The 15,380-nt window shown below is 36.4% G+C and overlaps 1 protein-coding gene across 1 annotated transcript in view; it reads right to left on the bottom strand.

The window, feature by feature from the left end:
• The window catches only part of LOC124248171 (coagulation factor XIII B chain-like), a gene marked incomplete at its 3' end in the record, with an annotated part of 74,769 nt that overhangs the window by 45,544 nt on the left and 13,845 nt on the right, over positions 1-15,380 (bottom strand). Inside the window, exons 2-7 of the mRNA XM_046678018.1 lie at positions 14,732-14,917; positions 14,280-14,385; positions 11,152-11,228; positions 9,670-9,861; positions 7,526-7,696; positions 1,846-2,071 (exon numbers count right to left, since the gene is read on the bottom strand). Of these exons, the coding sequence (XP_046533974.1) occupies positions 1,846-2,071; positions 7,526-7,696; positions 9,670-9,861; positions 11,152-11,228; positions 14,280-14,385; positions 14,732-14,917 (958 nt within the window). The remainder of the gene's footprint in view (positions 1-1,845; positions 2,072-7,525; positions 7,697-9,669; positions 9,862-11,151; positions 11,229-14,279; positions 14,386-14,731; positions 14,918-15,380) is intronic.

Here is a 15,380-nt window from a genome sequence, read left to right as displayed (position 1 = left end):
AAAATGTGCTGTATATAGACAATGGAATATTATTCAGCCATAAAAAACAAGGAAATCTTGCCTTTTGTGACAGCATGGATGGAACCAGAGGGCATAATGCTAAGTGAAATGAAGCCGGCAGAGAAAGATAGGTACTGGATGGTCTCACTTACATGTGGAATCTAAAAAAAGCGAACTCGTAGATACAGAGAACCAGTTGGTGGTTGCTAGAGGCAGGAGTTGGGGGGCAGGTAGGCAAAATGGGTGAAGGTGGTCAAGAGGTACAAACCTTCAAGTTACAAAATAATTAAGTCATGGAGCTGTAATGCACAGCATGGTGACTATAGTTGTATCTGCATTGCATTTTTGAAAGCTGTTATGGGAGTATATCTTAAAAGTTGTCATTATAAGGGGAAAAATGTGTAAATATGTGTGGTAAGATTTTAACTAGACTTCTTGTTGTGATCATTTAGCAATATATACAAACATCAAATCATTACGTTTTAAATCTGGAACTAATATAATGTTATGTGTCAATTATAACTAAGTAAATAAATACTTTCCTTATAACTGATAAATATTGATGTCTGTTTCTTACTGATAATAGCTGTCTCTTCAAGGGTCTAATTTTTTTTTTTTTAAGATTTTATTTTTTCCTTTTTCTCACCAAAGCCCCCCGGTACATAGTTGTATAGTCTTCGTTGTGTTGTGGGTCATTCTAGTTGTGGCATGTGGGACACTGCCTCAGCATGGTTTGATGAGCAGTGCCATGTCTGCACCCAGGATTTGAACCAAAGAAACACTGGGCCGCCTGCAGCAGAGCACGCGAACTTACCCACTCAGCCACGGGGCCAGCCCCAGAGTCTCATGTTTTGAAAATTCATTTTGGACTTACGCCTAGAATTAACATCGAGGCCACTGACCTGTTATTTGTATCCATTACATTTTTCATTCATGGAATATCCAGTCTAACTGGGTTCACTTTTACAATGAACAGTGATATATAAAGAAAAGGATTATAATTGTAGAGACAGAAAACACTTGGAAAAGAGCAGAGGAAACATCCCCAGAAATAAAACACTCTGTTGAATTGAGTGGCATTTTGTTCCGTGATGGTTTTAGAAAATTCCACAATGTCTTCAACACAGCTCCCTCCAAAAAGTGAAGCCTAATTCCTCTCCCCTTGAGTGTGCTGGACTCAGTGACTCACTTCTAAGGAGTAGGTATGGCTGAAGTGACAATATATGACTAAGTCATAAACGGGATGGAGGATTCCTTCTCTCTCTCTCTCCAATCACTGGCTCTGGAGAAAGTTAGCTGCCATTCAAGCAGCCTATGGGAGACACCCATGTGATATGGAACTGAGGCTTCTACCAAAAGCCACGTGGGTGGGCTGTCTTGGAAGCAGGTCCTCCAGCCCAGCCAAGCCCTCCAGTGACTGCAGCCCAGGCCAACATCTGGACTGCAACACAGGAGTCTGACTCAGAACTAGCCAGCTAAGCCATCCCAACTTGCTGACCCATAAAAATTCTGAGGTGAGACAGTTTTGTTGTTTTAAGCCAAAAGTTTTGGGGAAATTTGTTACATGGAAATAAATAACTAATAGGCTAGGTGTTAAAAGACACCAGTCTTACCCAATGTTTTAGTTCAGATGTTAGAATTACGTTAGAGAAATATATTCATAAACACACACACACATATCTAATGTTGAAAGGCAAAAAATAGTTTTCTATTTAAAATGATGTGTTTCTGATCTGACTTAGAATTGGCTATATGAAAAGCAAAGAATGCTTTTAATGCCTCTGCTTTACATAAACAATAAGGCAAATGTTTGGATTTACTATATTCCTAGGTTTCTGTGTTTAAGAGAAAGTGATTTCAGAATTAAGAAGTAGATCAAGATAAGAATGCAACTTACAGCTACATCTTGGAGAAGGTACCCAGCCTGAACTGGTGCATCTTGCTGTATTTCCTCGAGTTGCGGGATAAAAGCCATTTGTACACTCGTATCTGATTTCATCTTCACTTCTGTGTTTAGTCCTTCGAGGTGAGTAGACACCATTTGGAATATAAGGTGGATCACATGTTACCTCTGAAAAGAAAAAGGATATGTAGATGATGTAGAGACCACTGCCCATTAAAATAATCAAGTACATGAAAATAAAGAGCGTAGATGTTATTTTTTTTGTTTTTACCGCAGCACAGAATGGCATTAAAATGAGCACGGCCTTGTACCCTTCCCTTATATCACTCATTTCCCTCCACTATATCTCTCATTTGACGTATTTGTGCCTCCTGGACTCGAATCCTCTTTCTCCAAAGCCATCACATACATCATGATATTCCATACGTGGCAATGAATTCATGATCTATCACTTCGACTACTCTTCCCACTTCCTTCAACTTCCTTGGCTTCTGTAGTTTTCTTAAGGACTGTTTACAAATGTTCTGAGCCTCTTCCTTCCAGAAAGTTGGTAGGATTGCATATCCCTTCCCCTTTGAAGAAGACATGGCCACATGACTTGCACAGGACAAGGAAATGAATGTGGAAGTAATATGCTTCCCTTCACGGAGGAAGTTTTAAAAGCCATCGTGTGCATTTTTATGATCTTTTCCCCACAGCTGCCATTGTACCACAAAAGTAGCCACAAGCAATACATAGACAAATGGGCATGGTTGTGTTCCAATAAAACACTGTTTCGAAAAAAAGAACAGACTAGATTTGATCTGTAGGCTCTAGCGTGCTACCCCATGACTTAGTCTATCCTAAGTTATACAGCTCCTTCTTGGTCCTTTCCATCAACTTTGCTGTATCTCAGCAATGGATCAATTTGCAAGATTCCCTTTCTAATAAAATACTATGTCTTTTAACCATTGTAGAAATGCACTAGATTTGTATTGGTGCCATGCTGTATTTTAGACTAAACACCTGTGATGGACATTCAGAATTCCCTGAAATCCATTTATATGCCCCTAATTTATTTCCAAATCCATTTCCCAAAGTAAGTGACTTATAGTCTCCTCATTTTCCTCAAGCCACCTAACACAACTTCTCCTGCATTAAGAGATAAGCAGTCCTTGCATTCACAGAAAACAATTGAGACTACCAGTTGTGGGTTCCCTGGATTTCTTTCCGGCATTCTTTCAACTTAGCTGTATCTGTTCTGGACTTAAGCTTTTCCTTTATTCTTTGATGATAAGACTTGCACTTTTTTTCTCATATTCAAGCTAGCTTCTCAAGTCTGTCATTTTCCATGAATTATGAATCGTTATTTATTCCTTCACTCTCTCTCATTTTCGACCACTTTCCCGTAAGTGGATATGCAAGCTTCTCCAATTTTAAACTCCTCTCAACCCTGGGCCCGAGTTCGGTTAATGCACTGCACTTCTCCTTCTCTTCACAGCCCAGATCCTTAAAATACCATCTTATAATTGCTGTCACCTCTTTTCCACCTCCCATTTATTCTCCAACCAACTGTTATCTGGCATATAACATCTAAATTATGCCGGCATTGCTCTAACAACGTCACCAGTGTCCTCCAATTTCCAAATCCAAAACTCTCTGTAGTCCACATATCACAGTGGCTGCTGTATATTACGGGCTCCTTAATTATTTGTTAAACTGGAAAGATATAAACCTTCTGTGATATTTGACACCGTTGATCACTGTCTCCTTGAAGTTCTCCAATGCCTCACATCCTTATGTTCTCCTTCTCTTTGTCTGAACAGCACCATTTTATCTTACTTATTTTACCGCTAGTTGCTCCTCTTCCTCTGCTCTTCTTAATTTGCAGGACCTCCCTGCTTCCAGGTCTCATCTCCTACCACGTTTCTGCCCACTCTCTGCCCTACCAACACGATAGCCTTCTGTCCTGTCTTCACACAGATCAAGCTTATTCCTATCATCTGCACTTCCTGTTCTTTATTTCTGAATGATTCTCCTCTAGATCTTCATACCGATTCTTAACACCATTTCAGAAACATCTTCCCTGGAGACCCTCCAGGTATTTTGTGAATGGATATCTAGGCTTCACAGTTGGTTCTACAGGGGTATTTTCCTGGTTCTGTTGTTTTCCTCTTCACATTCTCTGTGTGATTCAAGACACTTCCATGATGAAAAGCTACCACTGTTAGGCTAATCACTTCTTCAGTGCGATCCAAATCCGTCTGTCCAACTGCGACTTCACACTGGACAGGTCCATGTATATAATTCAAAGGCATATTCAACTTATTATACGTCAAACTAAATCATCATCTTTCTCTCCATAGGAGCTTTTCTTCCTGTGTTCAACACTTTAATATGTGACACAAGAACCCCATGACAGAAGCCTAGACACTTACCCCATGTTCTCCTCCCCATTACTCTGATATTCAATCAAACACCATAGTCTAGATAGTTGTAATTATTGCTTATATATTGCCTTCTCTCCATAGTATACTTACACTACATATTTTCAGCTCCTAGAGGTATTGCAATAGTCTCTTAACTGGTCTTAAGTTTATACCCCATTCTGCCAGAATAAGCTATAATATATTTTTGCTGCTAACGTGATAATATACTTGTATTAGCAATGATTATATGAGAAAAAATAGAAATTATATGTGACCACCTAAACACGAATATTAAGTAAAATATGTCTTCCATGCTTGACGTTAATTGACATGAACTTCAAATGACTTTAAATGTGTTCTGTTATTTTGTTTTGTTTTTTCTCTCACTTCATTCTGCTGTATTTATGATGTTTTGATATACCCACTGCAGTCCAGTTTACATATATTAGTTTTTACTTCATATTATAACTGAACTTAATACCAATGTTTAAAGTCAAAAGCTACAGATATAGTCAAAAGCTCTAGAAAACATGAGTTTCACTAAGAGACCAACCAAATAATATTGGGAGAATTTTGTTAAATTAATGAAGAGTAGAAGAACTCTGGTGATTATTTTCAAGCAGTGGATATGAATCCTTTGATAAATTTTAATTCTCTAATCTCATAATCTCCATGAAAATAAATGATGCTATTAAAATATTGCCAGAGTAGGTGCCTCTATTCAGAATAGAAGTCTTTGACACTGTCCAAATGTGTTAGAAACAACCAAGAAGCGTTTGAAATAAGGATAATTCAAGGTTAACACTCATGTTGTGAATCAGTAGAAAATTTGGTCTGTACAGGAAACGGATGGATTTGGATGAAAGGAGGCTTTTAGTTAGTAGGTCCTTGTAGTTTTCATTATTTCTGTAAACAACATATTGTCAGAGACTGTCCCTTATGGGATTCAGAGACCAGAATTTTGACAAATCACCCTCAAATAAAACCCCTGACACACACAAATCATAGACCAGGCAGAAGAAAATCTAAGTATTTCATCCTAGATTACTTTATGCAAATTTTCTTTCATTATTTAGTTCCAAGTTTCTTACAGATTTGGAGAAAATAAGATATATGGATTTGGAATTCATCATATATCAGCAGGTAGATCCTTCCATTGCACCAAGAAAATAAGGAGTATTTGTGAGGTATTAGCTGAGGCACAGAGAGTGGAGTTGCTCTTAATAAGAGCTACATCTAGTTAATGTAAAACGCATTCCAATAGGATGAAGTATGTTGTAAGAGACAGTGCATGCTTATCTAGTTTGGGGTGAACTTCTCTTTATTTGTATTGATCTTTAGTAAACTATCTTGTGAAAGAAAGTGCCCAATTCCAGTGCATCCCAATTCTGGCATCTCTCTCCCTAAAGAAAGCAGGACCCTAAAGCATACAGTCCTAAATTTTTAAGTTATGACTTGTGAGTGAGAAAATGAAGCTCTAGAAGGAAAATGTTTAGGAAATATGGAATCTTGACTCATTTACACACACACACATGTGTGTGTGTAAATGAGTCAATTTTCATGAGAAGTAGGCCTAGGAATTATAGTAACATATATAAGAACAACAGAGATTTCCCATCGTTAAAACAAATATGTGTTAAGCAAGAGTTTTAAGTAGATAGCTAAGTGACCAAGAAAAGTAATAATCAGATGACTTCTTTGATGCAATGCTGTCCTGAGTCCTATGCCCAAGTAAAAATGAATCCTCAAAGTCTTTGAATTCATTGAAACCTGGGATGATGGCTTATTCTAATGTTTATCCTCAATACAGAGCAAGCAGCCTGATATAAATGTGTTTGATAAGCTATATTTTGAAGATTGGCTGGAGAAGTTAATCAACTATTTAAGAGAGTTTCTGGAAGTGAAACATATTGCAGAGGTTAATGTCAGAGGACTTGTGCACCCGCTTTCTTGCCTTAGGAATAAGGGATGCCATGAAGACAGACAGGCAGACTCCACACACCACCAGCCCAACATGGATCTAACGTGGGTTATCACTGTCTTGTGTTTTTTAATCCCTTTCTAAAATATTTTCTTAACAGTGTCTGAAAGTGGAGGTCCCTCAATTGTGCAGGAGGATATATTTTCCAAGGAGCTGCTTGTGAATTCAATCGAAATTTTTTTATAAAGAAGAGAACCAACTCCAAACTAACTCTAGTTTTTGTAAAAGAGGAACACTGAAACAAGGTTTATACATGGAATTATGAATCCTATGATTTAAAGTTCAGAGGACTCTTGAGAGGCCAGCCCTTCTTCCCCCCACTACGGCAGAATCTGTAAAGTCGCCCTTCTAGCAGGTCCCATGACCTCTGATTTCGTGTATGGTACACTGCCACTTGTTTCACTCACTGCAGCAGCCCTCATCAAAGCCTGACTCATCCCTTTTCATAAACATCTGCAAATATTTCAACACAGTTCTTACCTTGCTATAGATATACCTTCTCGCTATTCTTCTCATGATATGATTTCTTAAACTCCTCAACTATCCACATTCTCTCGTCTAGGTCCTGAGAATTTTACATCATCCCTTTAAAAAATGAATTAGGTTAAGTAGAACACAATATTCCAGAGATAATTTTCGGTGAGCAAAGAACACAGTTGAGATGAACTCTTTGTCTTTGTCTTTGTCTTTGTGAACCTCCTTCCACTGTGAAGCCTAAAGAGCTCATGGTTTCTCTCAGCACCATCGTCACTGTTGGTTCGTATCGGGCCTGTGGTTAATGACGTATCCATTTTCTTCCACTTAATCCCATTGTCAGTTGAGCATTTCCTCATATGATATTAATGTAATTTACTTCTTAAAGTTAAATTCTGGGCTTCAGAAGACCAATCTAACGGTTTGAGAAGTGTATATACCTGGGAATTGGGAAATCTCTTGCAGTTCTGGCTCCGCTCTAGACTTGTTCTTTGACCACAGACCAACTACTTAATGAGCTTTGAAACTTTCTGCTCCTGTTTATGCCCATCTTCAGAGTGAGAGATTCATACCAATTGATCTCAAAGTGGTCCTTGCACACAAAAAATTTTCAAGACATATTGTCATTACAATAGTTGATTCCTATAAACATTAATACTCCATTATGAGAAAAAAAATAAACTTCTTAACTAGAAGGAGTATATAAATTAAAATAACTGATAAAAAATCAAAAGATATAGAAAAGAAATATAACATTACCTCTACATGAAGGGATTGGACTCCATCCAAATTTAGTGCATGCTGCATCCCCTCTTTCACTGTATTCAAAACCCCTGTTACATTTATACTGAAATCGTTCTTTTTCTTTAAAAGTTGTCTTCTGAGATATAGCATATCCATTTAAAATTTCTGGTACTTGGCAGGAAATTTCTAAATAGAAGGGATTAAATTCCAAGTTGCTTATTATATATTAAAGGACTATGTCCAAGATAGTTATAGAAAGACACAAATTTTGTTTTCATTAGGTAAATCAGGCAACCAAACAAATGTTCTGCTTTGACTTGAATGCTTGATGAATAATTTATCTGTTCTTCTTAGCACTCATTTTTGAAGGAAATTAAAATTCTGATTAAAATTATGCTGCTAATTTTATTTGGTTTGAGGATAAATAGTCCTCTTGAAATAAATAGTAGCCAGTAACACTAGTCAACTATCTATACAAAACTAAATATAGATATAGGCTGATTGTGATAAGCATTTTCACTGAGTGACCTGTTAAAATTATGTATTTTTTAGTTGATAATAATTATAGACAAAATACTTTGTCAAAGAAATTACTTTAACTCTTTGTTATTGCACCTCTGAAAAGCAACTGATTTTCTGCATTTGTGTTTTCACCGTCCATCCGTGTTTTCTGTCAAAAGAAGACTGGCCATCATCTTTGACATCATCATCTCTCCAACATTTTCCCCTGGGATTAAAGCAACAACAATGAATTTCCCAGGTCCTAGTCTCTCACCTTTCTAATCTGTTTTCCTGTTTATAACTTAATGACCTTTTTTCTTGTCACTTCACTGATCCACTTAAAATTTTCATTGATTCCCAAGTCAGTTTGATACAAGGCAAATTCTTCAGCAAGCCATATGGAGCACCTCAGAACCTAGTACCAGCCGATCTTCATCCATCACCGACTTATCCCCCACCTGCATCCTACACAAGGGCCCCTCGAACAATGGGAACAGGGGAGCTGGATGCTGCATGAAGCCTCACTGCATGTGCACCTTCCTCTCCATGAGCTTCCTCTGACTGATGTGCTTTCCCCTCCTCACCTTCATCTAATCAATTCTCAATCTCCCTTGAAGACTTATCTTATGCATTAGCCATTCCAGCCATGATTCACTAACCACAGAAATTTAGTTGTAAGAAGAAAACATCATCCATGAATTTCTAGAGCATACAGTATTTACTACACTGAATATAAATATGTTTATCATCATTGACTTGACTAGTTATGTTAGAAAGAGTTCTTAAGAAGAGGAATGCTTTTCTCTGCATCTCATTGTAGGATAGACTAAGAAAATATAAATATTTTGGAGATTTTAGACAATGTTAAAAAATATGGCAGAAATTTCTACCTACAAGTGTTGGTAAAACAAAGTATGGTGATTTTAAATAAATTGACCATAATGTTTCATTACAAGACAAAATCATCAGATTGTTCACGATGCATAGGTCAGCGGTATTAGAGTGAAAGAAATCTTGACTTATAGTTTACTAGAGAACTTTTTAAAAGAGACAACAATTATTTAGTGGATTCAATTCAGTTCAGCAATATTTATACTACACTCACAGTGCAAATATAAAACAGGGCCACTTCCTATAAGCACAATTCAAAATCAGAATGTCAACATGATGAGTCCGTGGAAATAAATAATGAACCTTTGGCTTTTCAAATTAAAAAAAAAAAAGACCTATCCTGGAAGCCAATATTAAAACTTACAGCAAAAATGCTTTGCATTTCATTTTAGCCAAAAAAGCCAATGCCAATTAATTATGGTTATGAGCATAGACTTTGGTGTCAGATAACCAGGGTTTAAATCTTAACTCTACTATATATGCCATGATAGTTTTGGACATGTGATTTTACTTCTTTGCACCAGTTTCCTCAGTTATAAAATAGAGGTGAAAACAGTACATAAATCATACAGTCATTTTGAAGGTAAAATGAGATGACACTTGAAAAGAACTTAGATCAATGACTAGGCAACAGTAAGTGCTCAATAAATGGCAGTGACTATCAGTATTATTCAGATTCTTTAGGAAGCACAATGTTTTGAAACATACATTTTCATGAGAAAAACTAACTCATTCAAATAATCAAATGAACAGTGAATGTTTCTCACCCACACATCTCGGTTTTTCTCCACTCCAATTGCCATCTGCTGAGCAATGTATTTCTGTAGGCCCATCAAGCATGAGGCCTGAACTACACTCAAACCGTACCACTTGTCCGAAAGTGTATTCCTGGTCTAGTTCCAATGCACTGCTGATAAGTCTCCCATTCTCTGGTTCCGTCACTGGTAAACACTTAACAACTGAAAAAAGAAATATAACTTTTTCTAATAGAACTTGAAAACTTTATCATGAAAAATATGCATATATACATACATTTTATCTGTAAAATCATCAGCAAGTTAAGCTTGGAGGAAATTACTTAAATGTTTTTTTTTTTTTAAAGAAGCATTGGATATACCTGTTTGCCAGAGATAAATTCTGCTAAGTGAAAAACAATAGTAAGTTTAACTCTGATTCTTTTCTGCGAAGTGGGCAAAGAAAATTACGACTTTGAATGACTGTTTCTGTTTTTGTAGTAACAAACAAGTGTTTCTCGAATAATTGAGAAATATAAAGCTTGGGACAACTCAATACAAAAATTCCATTTAAGTCTCACAATAATATAACACTATATTCCCACAAGGTGTAAAAGCAAACTTCCTGATTATATTTACTTCGACAGAGAAATAGTCTTTAATTTTCTTTCCTATTCCACATCAGTGTTCAAAGTAATTTGAGTCCTGCTTTTGGTTTTACTTAATATTATCCAACATCCCTTAGGTTATGGTATTCAAACTTTTATTTTACAGTAGGATGATCCAGGATGCTTGTTAAAATGGAAATTCTATGGCTATCTCCCTGCCCTATCACCACAGATATATTGATTCAGTAAATCTTTAATAACCAAAAATTCCAGTTTTTATCAAACACTTCAGGTAATTCCAATGTAGATGTTCCCAGAACATTATTCTCCTCCTCTCATTTCCAAAGATGAAAGATCTTCCATTCTCTTCTTTAGATAGCACGATTTTTGAGTGATCACATTTCTCCTCCACTCCTCCATCACTACCTCCTCCTTGTTTCTTCTTCCTTTCTCTCCCTCCTTCCCTCCTTCCCTGCCTCCTTTTCTGCCCCTCTCTTTCTGTCTTCCTCCCCACCATCTCTCCCTGTTTACTTACTTCCGACCACGGAACTGGGAAAGACTACTCTGATTGGTCTCTTTTATTTCCATGATGACTAGAGATTGAGATTTCTAATGGGAAATTTGGAAACAGGATCTACATTTTCTCACTCAAATTGTTTGCTTTATTGGTCAGTAAGAAAGGGCAGAGCTCTCTCTTATTTCCTGCATCTTTTCTGATTACTCAAACACAAAATAATGTAGTAATAAAAAGGCTAGATATCCACTCAGTCCTATACTAAAAGCCACAAAAATAATTTGAATAAGAAATATTTAATTATAGACTTTAAGGATATTTTAATCTAGGACTTTTTTACATCTTAGATATTTTAAGTAACTTAATATACTCATCAATGAATTTTACATCTACCTTCACATAGAGGAATATCATTGGTCCATCCATCTGCATCACATTCACGGTAATTAATCGAACCTATCAGCTGATACCTGAAAACCAAAAATAACAGAATGGTGAGCTAATGTGTGTTTATATGCAGTTTCAAGTTTGATACCAATCTAAATGCCCAGAAACTCCATTTCAGGGAAAATTAACAGCATCTACATTTTCTTCCTTTTCTTTCTTTCTTAAGAAAGGCCCTCAAACCCTCAGGTACACTGACTTGGAATAATCTTAATCCTTGGTTCACAGCGCAAACTCATTACTGTTTCGTGACAATACACTTCTATTTTATCATTGAGTCAGCTAATCAGTCACATTTAACACTGTACAAAGTTCCATGAACTGCTACCAGAAACAAAGCCAAAAATATGATAGTAACCAACAGCTAACCACGTTACCCCTCCTCCAATCTTATTCACTACTCCCATCCTCCATGACTGTGACATTTTGTGGATACTTTGGGCTTTTGCCATAATCGAGGATAGAGCTAGCAAAAATTTCTTAGATGAGGGATAGAGCTTCATTTTCAGCACTTGTCTCCATCTTCCCATCTCCATCCTAGAGATTCTTTCCAGACTGTGGTCATACAGTCAAGTCAATGTCAAATTTATCTAATTATGATTACTCATCTAGCCTATCCTTAAAATCTAAAATGTTCTACTTGAATGAAAGTTTTCTGAGGCAGGTGGAAAATGGGTAGTCATTGCCAGAGGCTTTAGATCAAGGTAAAGCATCCTTCTCGATATTATGGTGGACACCTGGAGGCAAAAGGCTTTTTCTCAGAGAAACAAATAAGGAGAAGGTATTTTGATAACCTATAATCTGATCATTACAAAGACAGACAATTTTGAAAAGGGGTCTTTCATAAGCTTCTAGATAATTCTACATAGACAAATGTTTCCTTCATCTGCAAATAAGGATTTTTCAGCCCATTACACAAGTAAAACAAACAAACTTTCTCCCTAGAAAAAATAATTTTTCTTTCTTTGATTGTTATTGATTTGGAAAGAAAACATTTCAACAGATTAAATAGGAGTCACAGAACTTGAAGTCAAACAATTACTCTATATCTCTATCATATAAAGGAACAAAAGAATTGGTTTTTAAAGGTTATCTCTCTCCTCTACTGGTACCCACTTCCAACAGAGCAAGCAGATTTCCTGGTTAACATTTTCCATCTACAACAGAGACTCATCCATTCTTCCAAAGCTCTTTGAGGAATTCTGCAAAATTCTACATAAAACCTCCTAGGAGCCATATACATGGGAGGGAAGTGAGAAGAGAGAGAGATTGTCCAAATGCTGCTAGCTGGAGGAAAGTAATGCAATCCTGGCCAGGCAAAATACCAGAAAAATGTTTTACAGAGTGCCTCCTTAAAACTACTTACTTGTAGGATAATAAAACTGGATATGAATATTGAATATCCTGATAAGTGGCTAGTATTCGGCTAAACAAGTATTCAGCACAGAAAAGATGGATGGGGACAAGGGATCAAAGAAGATGGGTTGATTGGCAGAAACATGGATGTAGCAAACCCACTTTACCATTAGATTCCACAACTGGGTCAAAAAATTTACACCCCCTCTCATATGTAAAACAATCCCTCAATAAAAGTTTAAGATAGCATAAAATACTTCTGTTTGCTGACCTTGCATGGTCCAAAGACTTATTCTACTGACAAATATCTAGTCCCATTGGGGGCCCAAGTTGAGATGGAAACAGTCGCTTTTATAGCAAGTCTACAAGAGCGTTTACTGATAATGTACACAAGATGCAGGAGTCAAAGCTGAGTTAACCAGAGCAAGAGTCAGAGGCAAGTATGTCACTAACTTCTTTACCAAATTAAAAGTATTACTTATAACTGAGATTTAGGGAATCTAGTGGAAGAAGTTTATGAATCTGATCCCTTTTGCCAAGTCAAGAGTGGAATCTGAAAAAGCCAGACTAGCCCAGATTGAAGGGGATATTTCAGAGGTGAACGGTGAAGCAAATTGGCAAGTTCATGTCTGATGGTCTTAATCTATTTGGCCATGTGTAATAAGGTCAGCAGTAATGATTGAAGGTTGGGCTAAAAATGTCCTTGAAAAATCTTCCTAAAGTAGTGACCAAGGAGAGAATAAATAATAAGAACTAATACTTATTGAGTGTCTACAATATCCCAGGAGCTCTTCTAAGGCCTTCAAGTGTGTGTCTTATTTATTTCTCCTGCCAATCCTATGATGGACCTGAGGAAATGGGAGTAAAGAGAGATTTTACAAAATGCATACAGTTATTGAAGGGTGGGATTTTGGAATGCAGGCTTCAAAGCCTAAACTTTAAAATATTATATTTTATTGCCTCAAATCAAGAAATGAATGAGAAGAGAATAATAAGACCCCATTTGTAATCTCTTGATCTCATTTATATTTGCATAGTATAAAATTGTAAGGATACTGGGTTTCCCACATATGAAACTTTCTTAAAAATGACTTTTTGACCTGGCTTGGAATTACAAGGAAGAAAGAACACTGAGGAGGTAACACAGTGTTAAGATTAGCCATGTGATCCCAGTGGGTGGTTAGACACACAGAGCTAATGTTTATGAACCTAGTAGCATTTTTGGTCCATATGATAAGAATAATAATTTGCAGACCATGGAACCTTAAAGTATGGTAGTTATTATTTCAGTGTAAAAGTTTTGCTTCTCCTAAATTTTATAAGATTTTATCAAAATAGGTATCATGGAATCTAATTTGGTTACCATTCGCACCATGCCTGACGCATTGAACTCCCATAATACTCTGCACATAACAGAGTGTAGTGAGGACTAGACCTGAACCCTTATTTACCACCACACTATTTTCCAACCCTATTAGAAATACACTCTGTCAGAGTAATTGTAAACCATTTTAACTTTTCAGTGTTGAGGAGATAATATGCTATCCAAATATGATAATTTCCATTAGAGTTTAATTTTTCAAGTTGGTTGTGTGTTACTTGTAAAGACGCTCGTAGAGAGATATAGTAACTTTAAAAATTATAAATTAGTCCAGTTCCTATTTACTATATCAATTATAAATGATCTCGGTTATAAACCTCTTTTTATATTGATGACTTACCCCTCAACACATGTATAAACAACCTTTGCGCCATATGTAAATTCATCTCCTACCGCGAGATGGAAAGAACCAAAAGGAGTATCCCCAGGATGTCCACAGGGCCTTTCTAAAATAAAAAAGAAAAGATAGAATAGTAGTACACCACACCAGCAAACACATCTCATGTACGTGCTCAGGAACAAAGATATTCGATATTATATCAGAGGGCAGAATTGAAGATATGGACAAGTGAAAACTGGCAAAGTTATTATTTTATAATTGAATTTAACTGCATGCTTGCTTTTTGAATTTTGGAAGATTACAACCCTTTTTTTAAGAATAATGATGGTGTATTGTTTTGGATTTAAATGACAATAGTGATATAATTCAGTCAGTATTGGTACAATTGGAAACATTCAGTATTTTCAAAATTAAAAGTTTTCATAAATTTTACAGATGTATGAAATACTTACTCCGACATATCCTCGATGGATTAAGAGCCACCCATTGTCCATTCCTGCATTGCATTGTAATAGTTCCAAGAGTTCTATATCCAGGGCGGCATTTATATGTAGCTTGAGTGCCCTCTTTATATGTTTGTTCAGGCCAGGAACCTGATAGAATTTCTATTTGTTTTCTTGGAGGAGGTTCTTTACAATCTGCAAGCAATAAAAATAAGTGCTTAAAGTAACTATTTAAACATATACTACGTTGAAGTTATTTTTGTTTTAAAAAATACTTATATGGTTACAAGTCCAGCCAAATGTGTGCCTTACTTTATATAAAATATGCATTTTACCTTACAGAAATTGAATCTACATAAACTTGTAAGAATAGCTTTGCAGAGAAATAATACTTTACTAGATTATCCTTAACTGCTGCACTGCATTCTACTATTCATTCATTAATTTGGAAAATATTTATGGAGCACTATTCTAAGTTCTGAAGAAAAAGCCAATGAATAAAAGAGACAGAGAGTGGAGTGGAATTTCCTATAGTCTCGCAGAAAAAGTCAGTAAGAAAAGGGGCCTGCTTCAAATACAGAACTGGTGTCCTCATTAAGACACCTGCCATATTTGGAAGTCACTCAGGGTGAGATTTAGAGCAGAGGTCAAAACACCG

Source organism: Equus quagga, chromosome 12 (assembly GCF_021613505.1).
Source record: "Equus quagga isolate Etosha38 chromosome 12, UCLA_HA_Equagga_1.0, whole genome shotgun sequence".
NCBI classification, from domain to species: domain Eukaryota; kingdom Metazoa; phylum Chordata; class Mammalia; order Perissodactyla; family Equidae; genus Equus; species Equus quagga.
The sequence above is the reverse complement of the archived record's forward strand: the minus strand, read 5'-3'. Positions and strand labels throughout refer to the sequence as shown.